Source organism: Sinohyriopsis cumingii, chromosome 17, assembly GCF_028554795.1.
Source record: "Sinohyriopsis cumingii isolate HCF-2022 chromosome 17, ASM2855479v2, whole genome shotgun sequence".
Taxonomy (NCBI): Eukaryota; Metazoa; Mollusca; class Bivalvia; order Unionida; family Unionidae; genus Sinohyriopsis; species Sinohyriopsis cumingii.
Genome location: NC_142977.1, coordinates 16,826,892 through 16,849,923, shown reverse-complemented (window position 1 = coordinate 16,849,923; position 23,032 = coordinate 16,826,892). Strand labels below are relative to the sequence as shown.

General features: G+C 34.0%; 2 protein-coding genes across 2 annotated transcripts in view; one reads left to right on the top strand and one right to left on the bottom strand.

Annotated features, from left to right (window-relative positions):
- LOC149777822 (ciliary microtubule inner protein 2B-like) overlaps nt 1-22,232 on the bottom strand; it is a 41,822-nt gene extending 19,590 nt beyond the window's left edge. The window contains exons 1-4 of the mRNA XM_089938883.1: nt 21,975-22,232; nt 20,002-20,077; nt 10,775-10,907; nt 3-230 (exon numbers count right to left, since the gene is read on the bottom strand). Coding sequence (XP_089795009.1) covers nt 3-230; nt 10,775-10,907; nt 20,002-20,077; nt 21,975-22,060 — 523 coding nt within the window. The 5' untranslated portion in view covers nt 22,061-22,232. The remainder of the gene's footprint in view (nt 1-2; nt 231-10,774; nt 10,908-20,001; nt 20,078-21,974) is intronic.
- A 175-nt stretch (nt 22,233-22,407) lies between these two features.
- Nucleotides 22,408-23,032, top strand: part of LOC149777821 (transient receptor potential cation channel subfamily V member 5-like) — a 73,219-nt gene continuing 72,594 nt past the window's right edge. The window contains exon 1 of the mRNA XM_089938882.1: nt 22,408-22,839. Coding sequence (XP_089795008.1) covers nt 22,476-22,839 — 364 coding nt within the window. The 5' untranslated portion in view covers nt 22,408-22,475. The remainder of the gene's footprint in view (nt 22,840-23,032) is intronic.

Sequence of the window (23,032 nt, the reverse complement as noted above, 5' to 3'; positions counted from 1 at the left end):
ACCCATCAATATTGGCCTTGATGGATGTGTGTCCCGATACATGTTCAATTTATCTCTAACTTCTGGATCATAGGAAATGGCAGTAAGCCGTGGATAGCTAGAAATTTGCTGTTTTAGGTCAACTGTCTTCATGTCATTAACTTTTCTGGTTGTTAAGAATTCACCTAGACAAGAGTCACAGTCGTTTTTGTATGTCCCACCAAACCTGAAGGTCATTCGTGGTATGTAACCTGCAAAAAAAAAAGCACATTTAAATCACACAATCAAATTTGAGTCCAAGCAAAGAAAAGGCACAAATTCTGACTGTACTTTGTAATAACCATGCAAGACTTTAACATTAATTCAAAACTGAGTGACAGACATCTTTAATCAGTGAATTGTTCATGTAAGATCGAGAGGATCACCCCTCAGTGACAGACATCTACATTTAGTGATTTATTAGAGGGTAGTGTCAAATCTAGAGGATCACCCCTCATTGACAGACATCTACACTTAGTGATTTATTAGAGGGTAGTGTCAAATCCAGAGGAACACCCCTCAGTGACAGACATCTACATTTAGTGATTTATTATAGGGTAGTGTCAAATCCAGAGGAACACCCCTCATTGACAGACATCAACACTTAATGATTTATTAGAGGACAGTGTCAAATCCAGAGGATCACCCCTCATTGACAGACATCTACATTTAGTGATTTATTAGAGGGTAGTGTCAAATCCAGAGGAACACCCCTCAGTGACAGACATCTACATTTAGTGATTTATTAGAGGGTAGTGTCAAATCCAGAGGAACACCCCTCATTGACAGACATCAACACTTAATGATTTATTAGAGGATAGCGTCAAATCCAGAGGATCACCCCTCATTGACAGACATCTACACTTAGTGATTTATTAGAGGGTAGTGTCAAATCCAGAGGAACACCTCTCAGTGACAGACATCTACATTTATTGATTTATTAGAGGGTAGTGTCAAATCCAGAGGAACACCCCTCATTGACAGACATCAACACTTAATGATTTATTAGAGGGTAGCATCAAATCCAGAGGATCACCCCTCATTGACAGACATCTACACTTAGTGATTTATTAGAGGGTAATGTCAAATCCAGAGGAACACCCCTCAGTGACAGACATCTACATTTAGTGATTTATTAGAGGGTAGTGTCAAATCCAGAGGAACACCCTCATTGACAGACATCAACACTTAGTGATTTATTAGAGGGTATTGTCAAATCCAGAGGAACACCCCTCATTGACAGACATCTACACTTAGTGATTTATTAGAGGGTAGTGTCAAATCCAGAGGAACACCCATCAGTGACAGACATCTACACCTAGTGATTTATTAGAGGGTATTGTCAAATCCAGAGGAACACCCCTCATTGACAGACATCTACACTTAATGATTTATTAGAGGGTAGTGTCAAATCCAGAGGATCACACCTCACTGACAGACATCTACACTTAGTGATTTATTAGAGGATAGTGTCAAATCCTGAGGAACACCCCTCATTGACAGACATCTACACTTAATGATTTATTAGAGGGTAGTGTCAAATCCAGAGGAACACCCTTCTGATGAAGATTCACCTAACTTTTAACACACATCACTTCTACATCTCCCATGAAGAGGACTATAAAGGGGGTGTAGTGTATTGGACAAGCTTATTACCATATATACTCATATATAGGTTGAGTGCAACATCAAAAAACAAAGTTCCTTTAATCTGCCATCACATAATGTAATGGCAGATCAGGGTCTATGTTGCTAGTGCGAAATGTTATGGCTTTATCCTAAAATACCTCAGTATGTGCTGAGCTCAAATTTAAAGTGATTTACTTTTATGTCGCCCATGAATGGTGTTATAGTGAGGGAGTACCATATATAATTGAGTTAAGCTATATGAAATGGTTCAGTACCCACTTAACACTCTAATCATCTCCCTGAATACCTAATTAGGAATTTACTTACAACAGTAGTGTGAAAATGAGAAAAGTAATACAAAAAAAAAAGCTTGACTAATTTTCAATTCTACTTTCTTGAGACTGTATTTGTATTAAAAAAGTAAATTGGCAGAGATACCAACAATAAAAGGAGATGAGACATATTTCCATCACAATAAGGCCCCTCCTTATAACACAGTTTTTGTTTTAAGGCTCACATATGGACAAGGATCCTATTTCTTAAGTAGCATTAAAATTATATATTTGATGTCCTTCATTATAAAGTAGTCTCAGTATAAGGTGGTATACTACATGGCTCCAATGGACAGTACTATAATGACAGATTATTCTATAGTATCACTTTTTGTCTGTGATAGTTTTCTTGTAATGATTATTTTATTTTATTAATAAAAGTCCAACTTTTTTGTTTCTAGTGAGCCTAGATTCCAAAATCTAACATCTATATACTAAAACTAAAACGTTTTTAAATTTAACTCCTGACAACCAGAATTAACCAAGAAACCCTATATCATGTATATACTTGCCTATAAGTGCAAACAACTCAGACCCTCAGATCTGCAGTCCCATCATGTACTAGCATATTGGGATGTATTTTGCTTGTTCTACTGATTACCTCTAACAAACTGCATCTCCCTACTTTGAAAACACATCACACAACAGCAGATCTGGGTGTATGTCATTTGTAGTTGGATATAATAAGTGATTACATATGGTATGAGCAACTTAATTTTCATTATCAAATTAAAAATATTAAAAAAAAATTAAAAAAAATAACTAAACTGAGACGAATGAAATGTTCCTACAGCTTGAAACACATACTAAACCTCTTCTGAAATTCTACATAATTAACAATAAATATCAAAAAGAATTATCAGAAAAAAGTTACGAATCACATATTGCCAGTTTCACCATGAAAGCATATACAGTACGTGTTTCCTTGATTATCAAAATCAAAATTGTGCAAGGATTAATTTATTAAGACCAACATATCTCCCACAGCATTTAACATATGGTGTACTCCCTCATTACAACACTGTGCATGAGAGCAATAATGTATACTGTTTTATTGTGAGACTGCCATATATCAAAGTACTCCCCTCATTATAATACTGCATAAGAGTCATAAAGTATACTGTTTTATTGTGAGACTGCCATATAGCAAAGTACTCCCTCATTATAATACTGCATGAGAGTAATAAAGTATACTGTTTTATTTTGAGACTGCCATATAGCAAAGTACTCCCTCATAATACTGCATTCAAATTAATAAAGTACAGTTTTAGTGTGAGACTGCCATATAGCAAAGTACTCCCTCATTATAATACTGCATGAGAGTAATAAAGTATACTGTTTTATTGTGAGACTGCCATATAACAAAATAATCCCCTTATTATAATACTGTGCATGAGTCATAAAGTACACTGTTTTATTGTGAGTGCCATATAACAAAGTACTCCTCTCATTATAATACTGCGTAAGAGTAATAAAGTATACTGTTTTATTGTGAGACTGCCATATAGCAAAGTACTCCCTCATTTTAATACTACATGAGAGTAATAAAGTACACTGTTTTATTGTGAGACTGCCATATAACAAAGTACTCCATTATTATAATATTATGCATGGGAGTCACAAATTATACCACTTTATAGTGAAACTGCCTCATTATAACACCATGCATGGAAGCCACAAAGTATACGCCTTATAGTCAGACTGCCTTATAATAAAGTACACTAAACAAAATAATTTTAGTACACCATTCCCTCGATAACTTGCACCCTGATAACTCGCAAACCCACTTATAACGCGGGGTCAAGCATAGATCCCATTTTTAAACCAGTAAAAAAAAAATTGATCCCTATTTGTTGAACTTGAAGAAAATCGCAATCAAAATTGGTAACGGAAACTTTTATGTATCATATTTTATCATCGAAAACGGTAGATAGGACCTGGAAATTTTATTCAACACTAAGAAATATCAAAATGTAAATATAGGTCATACAATTTTTTACATTTTCTTTCCAAACGACATTCTAGTACACTGCATTTAGCAATATGTAAGGAAAGTTTGATCAATGAAAATGTCACTTATGCCAAGTGGAGGCAGTACTTTAATAAAATAAATACTAATTAAATTCAAAAATTATCAACTGAAATTTGTGTTCTAGTTCTATCTCTTAGTTCCTTTTAAGTGTAATCTTCATAAATGCAATTTCTTCTCTTGTAATTAAACACAAAATGCATCAATCTACCATATCAGCTATGTCTGCGATCGTTTCTCTGAGAACCTAATTAAGTTCCGACCGTGTTTTGATAACTGACTTCCAGAAGTATTTGTTGTATTGTTGTACTGAATTAAAAGCTGGCCTCCTTTGTATTATCACGTTAATTATGTCTTTTGAATCAGGTAAAGGAGGTGGAATAAAAAAAAAGTTAAAAGGCACAAAAATCCTACAAACTTAAACTCTAGTGACCTGGGTCGTATGTCGGGTGAACTCACTTCATTTGATCAATCAAACACTTATAAATGTTATTGTGTATGTAACATAAACTACTTTAAATTTAAGATAATGAGGCAACCAAGTGAAATGAATACTTCATAAAATAAAGAGCTTGATTTCACAGATATGGACCAATATGGGCAAGCGAGTTTCAGAGAATTTTTTAACTGGCACTTAGAGATATCCTAAAGGATGATAAGAAGTTTCATTATTACTTCCAATGAGATCATAACCAATATTTTACTAACTGAACAATACAAAACTTGAGTTTCGATATAGATGGTTGTCTCATGAAATAAATGTTTTGTGTTTTTGAAAAAAAGGAATCTTGTTTGACAGTGTATCAACAGTTAGTCTAGTTCCCTGCTCTATGGATACCTGATTTGGCAGGATAATATTAAACACCACTGTGGGAATCAGACTCATCAAGAAAACAAAAAGCAGTGACGTAATACACAGATTTTTTGCGTACAAGTGATGGCTGTTGAAACCAGTTGGAATGATCTTTCATACGTTGGACATTTTAAAAATAAATGTTATTTAAACAGAATAATGAACAAGTTCATTAGAAAAAGCGCGTTATCAAAAATTGTTATCAAGGTGACTGTACAATGAGGATTCAGTAAATAAACAGCCCAGTTCACAAATGCCGCTCCCCCCCAATGGTTTTCTCGATGTCAGAGCAATTTTTTTCTCAATTTTTGGAGGTCCCTCGGTAACTCGCGCCTTGCTTATAGTGCAGTCTGTGTTTGTGGACCCCGTTGTGCATGAGTTATCGATGGAGAGGTGTACTATATAATGAAATGGGATCTTTGAACTACAGTAAAACAGGAACAGTGTTATAGTGAAGGACCTTATATTCTGAATAATACTGTGGTGTATTTGCTTTTAGTGGTGCGGTAAACTTTTATTTTTTTTTATACAAGATCAATCTTTGGTCCTTTAAGTTTTCATAATGATAATTTTTCAAATCATCTGCACAGCCATGATAAAATTAGTACAATGTGTATGGAAAATTACATAAATCTACAGTAATAATAAAGTTCACTTGTACATACTGGATAATACAAATTATATTTTAGTTGGCTCTATGTACATTCTATTATTCTGTTGGTAAGTACACATAATTATTTCATCATGTTAATTACAGTTTTGCAAAGAATTCAAATATTCACAGTACAAGCACAGACACATTCTGTCTACTGACAATACTAAGGATATATACATTCCAATTGACCAATAAAACCTTTTGAGAACCTAGAATCTACCTATTGACTGCAGATAATTGCGTACTATACATAGTTTTTTTTTCCTGATAGCATTCATTTATAACATTAACGGTGTGGATATTCCTCCATGCTACCTGTGACACTAGGATCTTTTTTTATGGTGTATTTTGAAGGAACAATTTATTTCTATCCATGTATTATCATGACAGGACTATGTGACACAAATACACAGACCAGCCTGTATTAAACAGTAGTGGTGTGAAAATCAATTAAAACATTTGTATATTGGTTGGTAAAACAAACAAAAACCAAGCAATTGATAATAATTTTCTACTTATCCAAAATGCCATATCTAGCCAATGAAAGTCCCATATTTTATCATAAGCCCATCTCCAATCACATAAAATTCTGGAAAATATTTACAAAGGCTATATCACTATCTTTATCTCAAAATATGTATAACTATACTTTTCTAACACATTTTTTTTTAAGGCTTGTCCCCTGGTCTTATCATAAGAGATACTTTGTATTTCAATCACATTTGAACTCCAAAACAATTCACTGAGATGGAACAGTCTATTAGCAGTTTTAATATTGAATTCAGTAGCAATTATAGTGTGATGTATATTTAATTTATATTGTGTACTTAACTTTTGTCTATGATTGTAAGTTGTAATCAGAATGTTTGCATAGCTAACTTTAGTTCATGACTAAGTTAAAGAGAATGTTTATGTAGCATTTGAGTTGAAGTTCAGGTGTTTCTGTTGGAATGCTTCACATTCTTTTAAGACCATATGTAAAGTAAAAATGTGGGATTAGATAAACAAATAATTCATATCAATCTTTGGGAATCAAAATGTGATCAGAGTTTGCAGTTGAGTTGTTGAAATCAGATGTAATTTGTGAGGAATTTCTTATTTAAAATATTCATTGGAATTACTCATTTAAAATTTTCACTGGAATTACGAAAGTGCTCATTGACATTTGGATTAATACACACTACTTTGGATTTTGTGAATTAATTCAAAGAAATTCTGGATTGCATCATTTTGTCATATCAGGACATTCAAGACTATTGGAATACATTTGGAACATTCTATATTTTTGGATTTGTGATAGGACATTTATGATTATTTGGAATTTATTTCACAATATTGTTAATATCTCTTAAATTTTCACTTTGTATTGAAGGAAAAAGACTTGTTGATTTTAGTTAAATTGTTGGCTTCACTTTCTTTCTGTTAAATATTTTCATGTGTAGAGTCTTAACAATAGAAACATCTCAAATATCCAAATTTTTCACACAAAATCTTGCACTCTGAACTTGACTTTCTAACCCAAATCTAAACTAAAAAAATGCTTGGCAATTCAGGTAAATGTGCCATATATTAAAAAAACTACAGTAACTTGGTCAGCATATGTACTAATCAGGTATTTTAACAATTATATCAGCAACTACAGTTGATGCATGGTTGGATGTGATCACACCAACAGCTAATTCAAATTTGAAAGTTGATTCTCAACACTTTTAACCAGCCAGTTTTGGGAAGTGAGGCAACCTAGGCATCTTGTTCTCAATCCATGTAGGTTTCAACACAACCTTGTTGTGTGGGATCATGCCTAATGAGGATATATGTGGCAGGTGTTCTCAATCCATGCATATTTCAACACAACCTTGTTGTGTGGGATCATGTCTAATGAGGATATATGTGGCAGGTGATGGCTTAACTGAAATGTTACCTTTACACACGGGGTGTGACAACAATCATAATCTTTTACCAACTCTTCTCAAACTGTGTTGTTGCCAGCAATAATGGTGGACTATAACAAAATTTACTGTTGATTTTAAGTTGTGTTTTGCAGCTGAAATGCATCCTTAACATCTCAACAAAATATTACTTTCATAAGCAGAAAATGGAGAAGGCTTTCTATTAGCATCTGTAGTTGTAATTTTAGTGCTGAAATATGTCTCAAATTTGCCTTGCTGAAAATTCCAAATTTTGGTAGATTATTATAGGAACAACTGACTGCTCATATGGGTAAAAATGGCAAAAAATCATATGTTGGTGACCTCAGTAGGAACAATCTACTAACACATCTCCACATACTTGCGTGTGTAGAAAGGTCAAAGTCAATTAGCTTTACTTGTTCATAAATTAATATACATATTTATTTGGATGAGTACTGCAGCCTGAGTAATCATTATGTGAACATCTGTGTTTGAGACATGAGTATTTCTGCCTGAGTAATTATTATGTGAACATCTGTGTTTGAGACATCAGTATTGCTGCATGAGTAATCATTATGTGAACATTTGTGTTTGAGACATGAGTACTGCAGCCTGAGTAATCATTATGTGAACATCTGTGTTTGAGACATGAGTATTTCTGCCTGAGTAATTATTATGTGAATATCTGTGTTTGAGACATGAGTATTTCTGCCTGAGTAATCATTATATGAACATCTGTATTTGAAACATGAGCATTGCTGCCTGACTAATCATTATGTGAACATCTGTGCTTGAGACATGAGTATTTCTGCCTGAATAATCATTATGTGAACATCTGTGTTTGAGACATGAGTATTTCTGCCTGAGTAATTATGTGAACATCTGTGTTTGAGACATCAGTATTGCTGCATGGGTAATCATTATGTGAACATGTGTGTTTGAGACATGAGTACTGCTGCCTGAGTAATCATTATGTAAACATCTGTGTTTGAGACATGAGTATTTCTGCCTGAGTAATTATGTGAACATCTGTGTTTGAGACATCAGTATTGCTGCCTGAGTAATCATTATGTAAACATCTGTGTTTGAGACATGAGTATTGCTGCAATCATAAAATGACTGCCAAATGCTTGGATAGATTTGTCTGAGGTATTAAACACAAATTAATCAATATGGATAAAATATGACATCCAAAACATTATTTCACTCATTTAAAACCTAAAACAAATAAAATTCAAATAATCTTTTTTAAATGAATTTGATTCTATAAAACAAATAATATTGAAATAATCTTTTTTTTACTGAATTTAATTTTATAAAACAAATAATATTCAAATCTTTTTAAAACTGAATTTGATTCTATAAAACAAATAATATTCAAATAATCTTTTTTTACTGAATTTGATTTTATAAAACAAATAATATTCAAATCTTTTTAAAACTGAATTTGATTCTATAAAACAAATAATATTCAAATAATCTTTTTTTACTGAATTTGATTTTATAAAACAAATAATATTCAAATAATCTTTTTTTAACTGAATTTGATTTTATAAAACAAATAATATTCAAATAATCTTTTTTAACTGAATTTGATTCTATAAAACAAATAATATTCAAATAATTTTTTTTAACTGAATTTGATTTTATAAAACAAATAATATTCAAATAATCTTTTTCTAACTGAATTTGATTTTATAAAACAAATAATATTCAAATAATCTTTTTATAACTGAATTTGATTCTATAAAACAAATAATATTCAAATAATCTTTTTTTAACTGAATTTGATTTTATAAAACAAATTTTTCATGCATAATGAAACTTTATCTGAATAAAATATGAACATACTTTTTTTTCTGTAAAATTGTAAATGTGTCATTGTTGGGGGAAGTATTTTCTAACAAGGGATCTGCATGGAAAGTTAGCAGTACTTGTCCTGAGCAAACAGGTCACTTAAAGTTTCCTATCAAATTATACATAGAAAGGTTATCCACTAAAACATCTGCTTGACATTTAGTGGACAGAGTTTAATATAAAAAAACCCACCAATGAACAGTTTTGGCTCATAGTACAATGATGTAATGGTCCAGCAAATCAGGGTCTTCTGTAGTTTTGTTCTACTGAATTGTAACAAACTGTATAAATCCAGATCAGCTGGCACATTGTGTGATTACAGATCTGGGTATGTGTAGTTTGCATTTGCACTTGACAGCTGAAGAAAATAAATTTTCCCCAATCCAAGGTATAATAGTACAAAAAGAAGCCACATTCAATATATAACAAAAGCACCATGCATACATAGCACATTATATGCCCTTTGGTAAGTACTAGTCATCTGTCATTGATAATTATTGACCAATAGGTCTGAATGACCTGGACTTTTGGTCAAAGTATGCTACTAAATTTACTGTGCAGAAAACATTTTCTCATTAGTCATATCTGACTATGACCATGGACATTTTTGCACCAAAATCTATTGGTTTCTTTTTTTACCATAAGTATGAATCTCTTGCAAACTTTGGTCAAATAACTTAATCCATACTATTATTTTTTTTTAAAACCCATATTTCTTTGAATCACCATGACTGTGACCTTTGACCCCAAAATCAATAATCATCATCCATATTCTAAGTGCAAGATCTCCAGAAACACTTGGTAAGATCCATGGTCCAGAACTGTAGCATTTGGGAAATAGCCATTATTTCAGTCACAGTGAATATGACCTTTGACATTTTGACCCCCAAAATCAACATGCTTCTTTCTTACAAAAAGTTTAAGTCATCAATACATTCTGATGAAGGTACATCATCAAAAACTAAAATGTTTGTTCAGAAACCATAGATTTAGTTATAGTGGTCTTGACCTTTCACTTTTAACCCCAAAATAAAGTTACTTCTCCCTCATCCCAAGTGCAAACCATCCACAATGTTTGGCCCATACCTATGATGCAAAACTAATGTTTTTGTGTCAAAGCCATTTTCTTCTTTTAGTCACAGTGACCATGACCTTTTAATTTTGAACCCAGAATTGACAGATCTCTTCCATATCCCAAGTGTACTCAAACCACACAATTTTGGTCCTGATATGTGATGCAAAGCCAATGTTAGTTTACATGAACCATTTTTATTCTTTAAGTCACATTGGCCTTTGTAGATGAAATCAATAGCCTTCTTTCTTATCTCAAGCCATCCTTTAAGTTTGATAACAGCAGATGGTGGTGAATTCAAGTTATTATGTGGAAGTGAATGGATACACATATAGACAGACAGAAAGACAACATCATAGCTTAATATAACCTGCCTTATGTTGGATCTATAATAAAAGATATCAAAAAGCTGAGATTACCTGTATAGCCTGGCACCATTTCCTTTGTATACCTGTTGTCCCCTGTAGCCTCTGGCAGGTATTTGTCTGGGGGATGAGGGACAGGGATTTGAGATTGGGACACAAGGTTGGTTGGGTGGACATGGATACAATCCTGGAATAATAAAAGAAAATAATTAACCAGTAATCTCTCTGAAATATGAATAAGAGTTACATTGAATTTTTTACAGACCTAGAGATAGACAAACAAGGATTATACCAAATCTATTAAACATTCTTGTTAGTAATGCTCTGCAATAAAAGTGTGATGGACAGATGGAATATACAGATGGACTGACAGATGGAATATACAGATGGACTGACAGATGGAATATATAGATCGACTGACAGGTGGAATATATAGATAGACTGACAGGTGGAATATACAGATGGACTGACAGGTGCGATAGATATAACATGTTTCTGTATTCTCTGTCAACATAATTGGGATGGGGATAATATCCCATCAAATGGAAGGGAATATAATTTTCTACATTACACACACCTCCATATAGTTTGCCCCCAAAATGTTATGGTAGTTTACAAAATATTTACTGTTGTACCTTTCAGAAATATCATACAAAGGGAACCTGAATAACTTCAAAATTTTGGAACTATGAATGTATCACTTGTATAAATTACTATCCAGTAAAATTTATGAACTTTATAAATGGTACTTAACACTTTCAAGGTAATTATGCAAATTATCGTGGTAAATATTATTGTGCTCTATAGTGAGAGTCCCAGTTTCCATCATTTTCAGCTTCAGTTCCTGGACTCTCAGTTTTGATACTCTGATCTACACTTTTCCTCGACTCTCAGTTTATGATGAAATGTGGCCCTGGCTTTCCATACTCCCAATCATACAGAAAGCTATGAAATATTCACAACCATGTGCAAAGGACTGACTGGTATGAAACAAAAATGTGTGGTACATAGCAAACAAATATATTACATGTATACTGTACAAATGTTCATTTAATATACAAAAGCAAAGCAATGTTCATTTGAACTTGACTGCAAAGAAAACAACACAAGAATATGATAAGGCTGAGAACAATTGACATAAACTACACAGCTATCTTTAGTTATAGAACAAAAATCCCAGAAATATTGGTTTTTAAATTAAAAATTAAATTTATTTAAATTATTGTCATTACTCTATGGCCATAAACTAAGTAACCTAAAGAAGCAAACTTAATGAGGTCTGTAAAACTTTTAATTATCCATGGATTTGAATGTATAGTAGAACCCTATTCATCCTTGGATTTGAATGTACAGTAGAACCCTATTCATCCATAGATTTGAATGCATAGTAGAACCCTATTCATCCATGGATTTGAATGTAAAGTAGAACCCTATTCATCCATGGATTTTAATGTATAGTAGAACTCTATTCATCCATGGATTTGAATGTACAGTAGAACCCTATTCATCCATGGATTTTAATATACAGTAGAACCCTATTCATCCATGGATTTTAATGTATAGTAGAACTCTATTCATCCATGGATTTGAATGCATAGTAGAACCCTATTCATCCATAGATCTGAATGCATAGTAGAACCCTATTCATCCATGGATTTGAATGTATAATAGACCCCTATTCATCCATGGATTTGAATGTACAGTAGAACCCTATTCATCCATGGATTTGAATGTACAGTAGAACCCTATTCATCCATGGATTTGAATGTACAGTAGAACCCTATTCATCCATGGATTTGAATGTACAGTAGAACTCTATTCATCCATGGATTTGAATATATAGTATAACCCTATTCATCCATGGATTTGAATGTACAGTAGAACCCTATTCATCCATGGATTTGAATGTATAGTAGAACTCTATTCATCCATGGATTTGAATGTACAGTAGAACCCTATTCATCCATGGATTTGAATGTATAGTGGAACCCTATTCATCCATGGATTTAAAAGTATAGTGGAACCCTATTCAGCACAAATCCTCATGGACAAAAAATATTTAGATTAACACAAATTCAGGTCAGTGAATATGCCTGGTTAAACAAAATCTACATACAGAGTTTACATAAACCAAACAAGCCACATGATGGCTTGGATATTGTAGATGACACTCCAGTGCCAAACACTTTTCTGTTAGGTTGACAATTTTAAGCCTTGATGGTCATAAGTTTACCTGTATAAAATACAAGCTGGCAATCACTTACATAGATGAACCCAACTTTGTCAATCTCTACAAGCAATTCTGAGACAAAATCAAAGCACACTAATTACAAATATAATGATAAATAGTGACTAGATAAATAGTGACTAGATAAATAGTGACTTTAGAGATAAATACTGACTAGATAAAATCTGATGAAAACTAACTGTTTTTAACACTTTTATTACTGTATATTTTATCAATGTATTGAAATTCAAAGTAAAATCTACCAGTAATAAGTCATTATGATAGTCAATTACTTTTCATCTTGGAAAGGTCAATGCATGACTACCATTGTCATTATGGTGCCTTTTCCTTTGTCAAGCAAACCAGGGTAGAAACTGGCACTTATCTTAGGGTGATTTTGTTCGTCCCTATTTACGCTCTCTTTAGCTCCACTTTATACAGTGCCATAAAATACCAAACACTTTCATCCAGCCTGTTCAAATAAACCATTGGAGTGAGGGATTAGATAGAAAAATGATACCGCACACAGTATCAGGCCCTGGTATACTCAACAGTTACAGAATAAATCCCTATCAATTGATAATCAATCAATATGTCCATAAACCTGACAGTTTTGAATTTGAATGTGTGTTGTGGGATTATGTGTTATTATGCTTTAAGTTGTCACACTAGTCCATTTCACTGGGGGACAACATGTACACTCTTTGTGAACATTAAACATTAGCTTACATTTACTTAATTATTAGCAAATAGTATCATTACTCATGGCCAACAAGTATTCACCCCAGAGTATTATCACTATGGTCCACAGGTATTCACCCTTGAACAAATATTACTAACCATGGCCCATACAAATTTACTCCAAAGTATTATCACTATGGTCCACAGGTATTCACCCTTGAGTAAATATCACTAACCATGGCCATAATACAAATTTACCCCCAAAGTATTATCACTATGGTCCACAAGTATTCACCCTTGAGTAAATATCACCAACCATGGCCCATATAAATTTACCCCAAAGTATTATCCCTACTCATGGCCCAAAATTATTTGCCCCTTAATATTATCCCTACCAGTGGCCCAAAAATATTTGTCCGAGATGATTATCACTAACCTTTTCCCAAAATATCCATCCCTGAGTATTATTATTACCTATGTCCCAAAAATGTCCAGTACCCCAGATTTAGCTGATGATGCTTTAGTGCTAAATATCACCCTCTGACCTCTTGGTTTAGACATTGAAAGAGCACTCAGGGTAAGGGGTTTAGACATTAAAATAACATTCATGGCAAGGGCTTTTAGACAAATGATCACATAGGGCAAGGGATTTAGACATTCAAAGAACACTCAGGGCAAGGGGTTTAGACAAATGATCACACAGGGCAAGGGGTTTAGACATTCAAAGATAACTCCGGGCAAGGGTTTAGCCTTTCAAATGATCACACAGGGCAAGGGATTTAGACATTCAAACACCACTCAGGGCAAGGGGTTTAGATTTTCAAATGATCACACAGGGCAAGGGATTTAGACATTCAAAGACCACTCAGGGCAAGGGGTTTATATTTTCAAATGATCACACAGGGCAAGGGGTTTAGACATTCAAAGACAACTCAGGGCAAGAGGTTTATACATTCAAAGACCAATCAGGGCAAGGGGTTTATACATTCAAAGGCAACTCAGGGCAAGGTGTTAGACACTCAAATGATCACACATGGCAAGGTGTTAGACATTCAAATGATCACAGAGGGCAAGGGTTTAGACATTCAAAGAGCACTCAGGGCAATAAGTTTAGACGCTCAAAAGATCACTCAGGACAAGGTATTAGACATTCAAAGACCAATCAGGGCAAGGGGTTCAGACATTCAAATGATCACACAAGGCAAGGGGTTTTGACACTAAAGGACCAATCAGGGCAAGGGGTTTAGACATTCAAAGATCACAGAAGGCAGGGGGTTTTGACATTCAAAGATCACTAATCAGGGCAAAGGGTTTCTCATAAGATTGAATCCCTAAAATAGTATGTACTACCCTGAAACTTCACTGCTATATGTTGTCAACCATTTTTCAGTGCATCAGTGGTATGTGAAGTCATGATTCTATATTTATATCCATAAAGAAAATGGATTAAAACAGCAACTGGTAATGTATGTTTACCTTATGCAGATTCAAGAGTGCTGCAAGGTAAAAAGTATACCACAGTTTTCCTAATTCAGCAACTGTGGTGTTGAAATATTCACAAAATATAATCACTGACTCTCCTGGCAATAGCTTTTACATTGGTCACATGAGCCTACCATAGTGCAAACCTCATGGGATCTGAGCCATTAAGATATCCAGTAAAAATATCATGGACTTAATTATTGGGACTCATCCAGATCAAGAAGTCCATGATTAACATTGAGCACTAAGGCTCTGTAGCCTGTGTTCATACAACTGAGCAGATGTGAATTCATGTAGTTTTATGGTGTCTTCGGCTTCTACAGACTGGTGTGCCATTCTGGTGTGAACTAGAATATCTAGCCATGAAGAACGGTACCAATAAGGGACTGAACTGGCCGGGCCACATTAGTGATGATCTGTTTGGAAACTATGTTTTTTTTCTTCACATTTTACTTTTTATTTTAACTCAATAAAACAAGTAAAGAAGTACAAAAAACTGATCAAAACACAGAAAGTGTACCTAGTTTACTTCCCTATTTTTATTCCCAACCATATATAATGGCTTAAATGTTTATTGCATGATGGGGAGTGACAGTCAACAAGCATAATCTACTATGTACTATTTTACAATTCTAAATTCTACTGTTAAAAATTAAGCACTGTGGCTATGACAGTCATTTGAGGGTACCAGCTGTAATTCTGCCACAAACTCAATGCTCACAGTGGCTATGACAACCACCAACCCAATACTGTGGCTATGATAGTCAATTGAATGTATCATCCGTACTGCTACCACCAACCCAGTGCTGTGGCTATGACAACCACCAACCCAATATTGTGGTTATGACAACCACCAACCAAATATTGTGGTTATGACAACCATCAACCCATTGTACTTTGGCTATGACAACCACTAACACAACTATAAATTGCCACATTGCAGACATCGTAGCAATATGACTGAAAAATTGTTAAAGCTACATTAAAAATCCAAATCACATCACATCACACCACCAACACAATGATGTGGCTATGACAGTCAACTGAATGTGCCAACAACCCATGACAAGACAGTAAAACATTTTAATTGATCAGAAAATTTGCATTGCTTGGTGGATTGTCCAGTTGATTTAGGCCTTGATTAAGTATACTGCATATTACAATTTAGAACCTGATTTTAATTTTTTTGTTTTGTTTGTTTGTTCTCTTTCTCAAGCTAGACCTTAATCAACGTCCACATAAACATAGTGATCTAAATGCATTACTATAGAAAACTTGCTCATTACTTTCATTACACTAGTAAAATCCAAATAGTAGTTCATCCTGTTAACCTCGAGTTATGTTGTAAGTGGATACAGATCACTGCCTCATATAACAGCATTTATGTGGTCTGTACATGACATATAATAGAAGACCCAGCAACAAAACTAAAATGTAAATAGACTCATTGTGTCAATATGCCATGCAACAAACAAAAGCCCAAACATAATCTGAGAGCTAATATGTAATTCTTCAATAATCATTAAACAGGTAATGAGCTGGTACTAACAGTAGCTTTTATAATGAGATATGGTATACATTAACTTCCATACTCAGCCAGAACTAACAGTAGCTTTTAAAATGAGATATGGTAAACACTAACTTCCATACTCAGCCAGAACTAACAGTAGCTTTTATAATAAGATATAGTATACATTAACTTCCATACTCAGTCAGAACTAACAGTAACTTCCAGAATCAATAGTAACTTCCCTAATGAGCCCAAACTAACAACAACTTCTATAATCACCCAAACTAATGGTAACTTTCATAATTAGCCAGAACTAATGGTAACTTCCATAATGGTAACTTTCATAATTAGCCAGAACTAATGGTAACTTTCATAATTAGCCAGAACTAATGGCAACTTCCATAATTAGCCAGAACTAATGGTAACTTCCATAATTAGCCAGAACTAATGGTAACTTCCATAATTAGCCAGAACTAATAGTAACTTTCATAATTAGCCAGAACTAATGGTAACTTCCATAATTAGCCAGAACTAATGGTAACTTCCACAATCAGCTGGAATTGACAGCAATTCATTAAAAAAAAATAACTTCCATAATCAGTCAGAACCTAAGCATTAGCTCTCATAATTAGTCAGAACTAACAGTAACTTCCATAATCAGTCAGAACTAATGGTAACTTCTATAATCAGTCAGAACTAACAGTAACTTTCATAATTAGCCACAACTAATGGTAACTTTCATAACCAGTTGGTATGGACAGTAATTTCTATAACCAGTATTGACAGAAGCCTCCATAATGAGTTGGTATTTAGAGAAATGTCTGTAATGAGTCAGTATTGACAAAAGCTTCCATAATGAGTCAGTAGTGACAGAAGCTTCCATAAATGAGTCGGTATTGACAGAAGCATCCATTAATGAGTCAACTTGGTATTTATAGTAGCTTACATACAAAGCAATATATATCATGATATCCATGAACAGTGGAAGTTTCTCACTGGCATAGACATTAGCCAGCAATTTTGTATTTGCTTCCTGATGACGGAGATGTGGCAGAGGAATGTTGCTGAGTACCATCAGCCATGGTAAAGGAGTAGGATGTAGTGTTCCAGAGATTATGCACATTGTGGTGTTGAGCTGGACATCAATTAATTTGGTATGGAACAATGAAGCCCAGACAGGAGTGCAGTACTAGGCTGTTGAATAACAGTTGGCCTGTGCTGATGTGTTGAGTGTCTGAGTACTAGCACACCTGGCTGAGCTAGCCAGTTGGCAGAGTGATGTGATGTGATTTTGATTTTTTAACGTAGCTTTTAACAATTTTTCAGTCATATCGCTACGATGTCTGCAATGTGGCAGTTTATAGTGATGTCTAGCACTGGGGCATCATGCAGCAGACAAGTAGCATGATGTCTCACCCAGTCACATTATCCTGACACCAGGCCGACCAGTCCTAACACTAACCTCTTAATGCTGAATGCCAGCTGTTAGTACCATTTTTGTAAGTCTTTGGTATGACTGAGTTGACGGAGTAGGTTGTTTTGAGTACTTGCAGTTTTGCTGCAGTTTTCTTCAGATGGTTGTAGAATATCAGTGATCTGTTGAAAGTTGCATCAAGGTATGTTGGTATCAGATCATGTTTTATGTGCTGCCCATTGTAAGGTGGAAGACGCTGAAGACTGTCTTTGTTGTGTTTGGCTGTAGGTGCCATTTCTTGAAGACGTCCATCATTTCTGCCAGATCCTTGTTCAGTATCTACTCAAGCTCAGTAAATGAGCAACTTTTGGTCCCAAGAGCAATGTCATTTGCATACATAAACTTGCATGTCTGTGTTTCAGGCAAGTCATTGATATAAACATTGAACAGACCTGGTGAAATAACTGACCCTTGTGGGAGTTCATTAGTCTGATGTCTCCATGAGCTGCTGCTCTCTCAGATGTGCTCTTTGAAGCACCTGTCACAAAGGAAAGGTTTGGAATAAAATATAGGGAGAAAAGTCAGATATATGAGACCAGACTGTATATCATTCCTACATATCGCCATACTTTGGAATAAAATACAGGGGGAAAAGCAGATACATGAGACCAGACTGTATATCATTTATACATCCTGTCACACATTGCAGCATTAAAGAAAAGGAGTAAAAAGAAGTCAGATATATGAGACCAGACTGTATATCATTCCTACATATCGCCATCCTTTGGAATAAAATATAGGGGGAAAAGTCAGATATATGTCCCCAGGACTCATTCAAGGTGCAACACTGGCGATTGAGTCTGACATTTGAAGATGGCTGCATGATATGAATTGCTAAATATGGTATTGATAAAGCTGGATTCATATTATGAACTGCTAAATTGATAAAACTGGGTGCATTGTATGAAATGCTAAATATGGTACTGATAAAGCTGGGTGTATGGTATTAATTGCTAAATATGGTATTGATAAAGGTGGGTGTATGATATGAATTGCTAAATATTGTATTGATAAAGGTGGGTGCATGGTATGAACTGCTAAATATGGTATTGATAAAGGTGGGTGGATGATATGAATTGCTAAATATTGTATTGATAAAGGTGGGTGTATGGTATGAATTGCTAAATATTGTATTGATAAAGCTGGGTGTATGGTATGAATTTCTAAATATTGTATTGCTAAAGCTGGGTGTATGGTATGAATTGCTAAATATTGTATTGCTAAAGCTGGGTGTATGGTATGAATTGCTAAATATTGTATTGATAAAGCTGGGTGTATGGTATGAATTGCTAAATATGGTATTGATAAAGGTGGGTGTATGATATGAATTGCTAAATATTGTATTGATAAAGGTGGGTGCATGGTATGAATTGCTAAATATGGTATTGACAAAGGTGGGTGTATGATATGAATTGCTAAATATTGTATTGATAAAGCTGGGTGTATGGTATGAATTGCTAAATATGGTATTGATAAAGCTGGGTGTATATTGGTATGAATTGCTAAATATGGTTTTGATAAAGGTGGGTGCATGGGATGAATTTCTAAATATGGTATTGATAAAGCTGTATGTATAGTATGAATGGCTAAATATGGAATGAAAATTGGAATTTTAACACAGTACAACTGTAGATAACATGAAAAGTAAGATGTTAACAAAGTACAACTGAAGAACGCTCACTGAAATTATGGAAAGGAAAGACAGCTCAGTTGAAAAAGTAGATGTTACTTTAGATGTTACTTTAGCTAGCAGCTGCTTGATAATGAGTAAACTGATAGTTCATACAATTTATGCTAAAATTTAATGCAATTAGTTCAAAACTAGGAAGAAAAATACCCAATTTATTGAATTCATATGTAGTACTCTGGCCTCTATCAAACAAAAAATCAATGATGAAATGTCCTACCTGTGCCAATTCATGTGTGTCTGTTCCATATGTTTTCCCAACTCTGTACTTTATCTGAGGGCAGTAACCTCGATATCTGGGATGAAAAAATAAACTAGTTTTTAATTCATTGCATTTATGTCAAAAATTCATTCCACCAGAATAAATTGACATCTTGAACCATAATGATTACAGGCAGAATGAAATGTCAATCAATGCTTGACATTATGCAGAAATGTCATAAAGAGATGATTAATTATATAACCATGATGGCTATCCTAGTGAAAAGAAAATGATCGTTATATTTGGAATAATTGGTATACTTATGTATCATACATTTCTTTTAGACTCTTTTTTTAGAACTGATATGTGTAACTGATATACATCATATTCTAATTACATAATTGTAGGTAACATTTATGCAAAAACAATTACCCTAAATGACCTGTACTTATAGGAAATATCAAATATTTAGGTGTAAAAACTAAAAGCAAGTCAGAATAAGTCACCAGCCAATAATGACTATATAGTCCAAATTAAAAGTTAAGTCCTAAAATGGGAATCCGAGAAATATATATATATATATATATATATATATATATATATATATATATATATATATATATATATACCACTCTGTCAAAGAAAAAAGAATCCATTTCTTTTTGCATTAGAAATTCAAAAAGATTTTAATGAAGTGAAAGATATACTTATAAGCAAAATTTCCACTGACCAGTTAATAATTTCTGATTGTTTTTTTAGCCTGGAAGTTATTGCAGACATTTTCTTAGAATAAAAAGTCATTTGTAGTAATCAAGAGGGGCAGAGGTGACAGAACAAGAATGGCATATGGGTTAGTCTAGAAGGGAATAGGGAAGGTACTGATGGAAAAGAGGAGAACAGTATGGGTGGGGGGATGGAGGACCCCCATATGTTTGTGTAGGTGGAAAACTATTTGATTTTATTTGTAATATTCATTAACCTAAACTTTCTGCTTCAATATTTTGTATCTTACTGATATGGCACTTAGCTCACATTTTATTTTGTTCATGCAATATTTGTTTAATATGGGTATATATATATATATATATATGAATGTAATCAACAAGAAAGATCAATATTTTATGCCAATTAGGGCTGAAGAAGAAAAATTTCATCACAAAATAACCTTGCTTTTAATATAAAGAAGTGGAAATTGGCAGGAATATGCTGCTTCTTTAACATACAGTTAAGATAATTTAGCTGATTAGGTGAGTACAATTTTGCATAGAACAAAATAAACAAGACTGATTTGTTGTGGTGGTGATTCTATGACACATTGTTCTCTTAGCTTCAGTGATAAACAGTGCTAAATTAATGAGTCAGCACACACTAATAAACCTTTCAGTTACTATATGTAACATTATTTACTATATACATAATGTAAATGACATTTGGTAAATGAAAATATTAACAAAGTATCTTTAAAGGCAACTACAGCAAAACTCTCTTCCATAACAATTGCAATACCAGTAAAAATTAGGTTGTCTACTCTGAGGGCTTTTACAGAAATAGTAGATGATGATGATGATGATGATGATGATGATGATGAACAGAATCTATGTCCAGATCTATTTTTTTCATTATTATGGATAAGTATTTCAAGGACCTTTGTCTAATACTATCTAAAGAAACAGTGAAACAAAAACTGAGGTCCACAATACAGATGATAAAATAACTAATAATAATAATACTAACAGATGATAAAATTATAAAGAGACACCTAATAAGGACCAGACTTAATCTCAAATATAAGTTTCTGCGTCGTTTCTTATCAGAGTATCAAATTACAACACATTCCTATCAACTTTTGACTATATCTCACAGATCAATGCTCTGGTAATTTGTTGATATTTGTTATCAGGCTAGAATTTTCAGCAGATCAACGTGGTCAGACAGCATAATACACCTGAGAAAAATCAGAAAAGGTGATCATTAATAGATAACAAATTTACCCGGGCACGTGAGTCCCATCTCTTAGGGCTGCAAAGCTCCTTCTTTGATACAAATCAGAACCCCCTCCAAATTCGATGGTAGTCATATTGAACACGTTCCCTTTGTTTAAAGTGCAAGTCCCTGGTATTGAACAGGTGTGTGAGCTACTTAACAATGATTAGGTTGTTTACGCTGTTTGGCGACGAAGCTATCGGTTGTCGAGGGCGCTCTAGTCAGTTACTAAGGATGTATAATAAGTTCCAATTATGTCCACAGTACACCGGTAAGCTACCGGAAAGATTAAAGAATGACAACGCCGATGCGATCATAAGACTTGAATGAAGCTAGTAGTCTGTCTTGAAGAAAATATAGTTCCGGAGCTCAGTCTGCACACTTACGGAAAGAACAAACTACGCATGCGTATATTAAGCACTTGTTTACATTGGATATAGTTAAGTAGAATGTAGATTCGTGAGTTTGCAACCCAGTTTTTCGTGCAAAGGGAGGGAGACTGCTCAGCGATGGGTAACACAACTGTAGTTGCGTCTGGAGTAAAAAATCAAGCGGATAACGCTTCCAAAATTTTGTATCAATTGGTTGATTTGAAGGGAGGAGGCGAATTAGTGGACTTAATGAAAATAGCTAGGTGGACGAAAAACTACACAGAAGTAGATAAAAAAATTGTCACAGAAGTTCCGAAATTCTTATACAATGGAGGCCAGGGAAAAAGGATCCCGATAGTGGAACTTGTAATGGCTAGAAATAAAGAGAGACAGAAGAGAAAAATTAAGTTTGGAAAGGACAAGCAAAACAAGGCACAAGAGTTGGCAAAAATCGATATGAATCTGACGGATGCAGAAGGCAATTATCTTCACAACAGACCAGGTAAAAATGGAAAACTATTGGGACAGTCATGTTTTGTATTCTGAGTAATGCATTGGCTGTATGTAAAGGTGATATTGATTTCTTAATATTGCTATTAAACAGGAGGACGTTTTTAATATATTTCAGCTGCGTCATTAAATCGATTCCAATTTCACTTAGTGACAATCAATCAGAACTAAAGAAAGGATGGAAA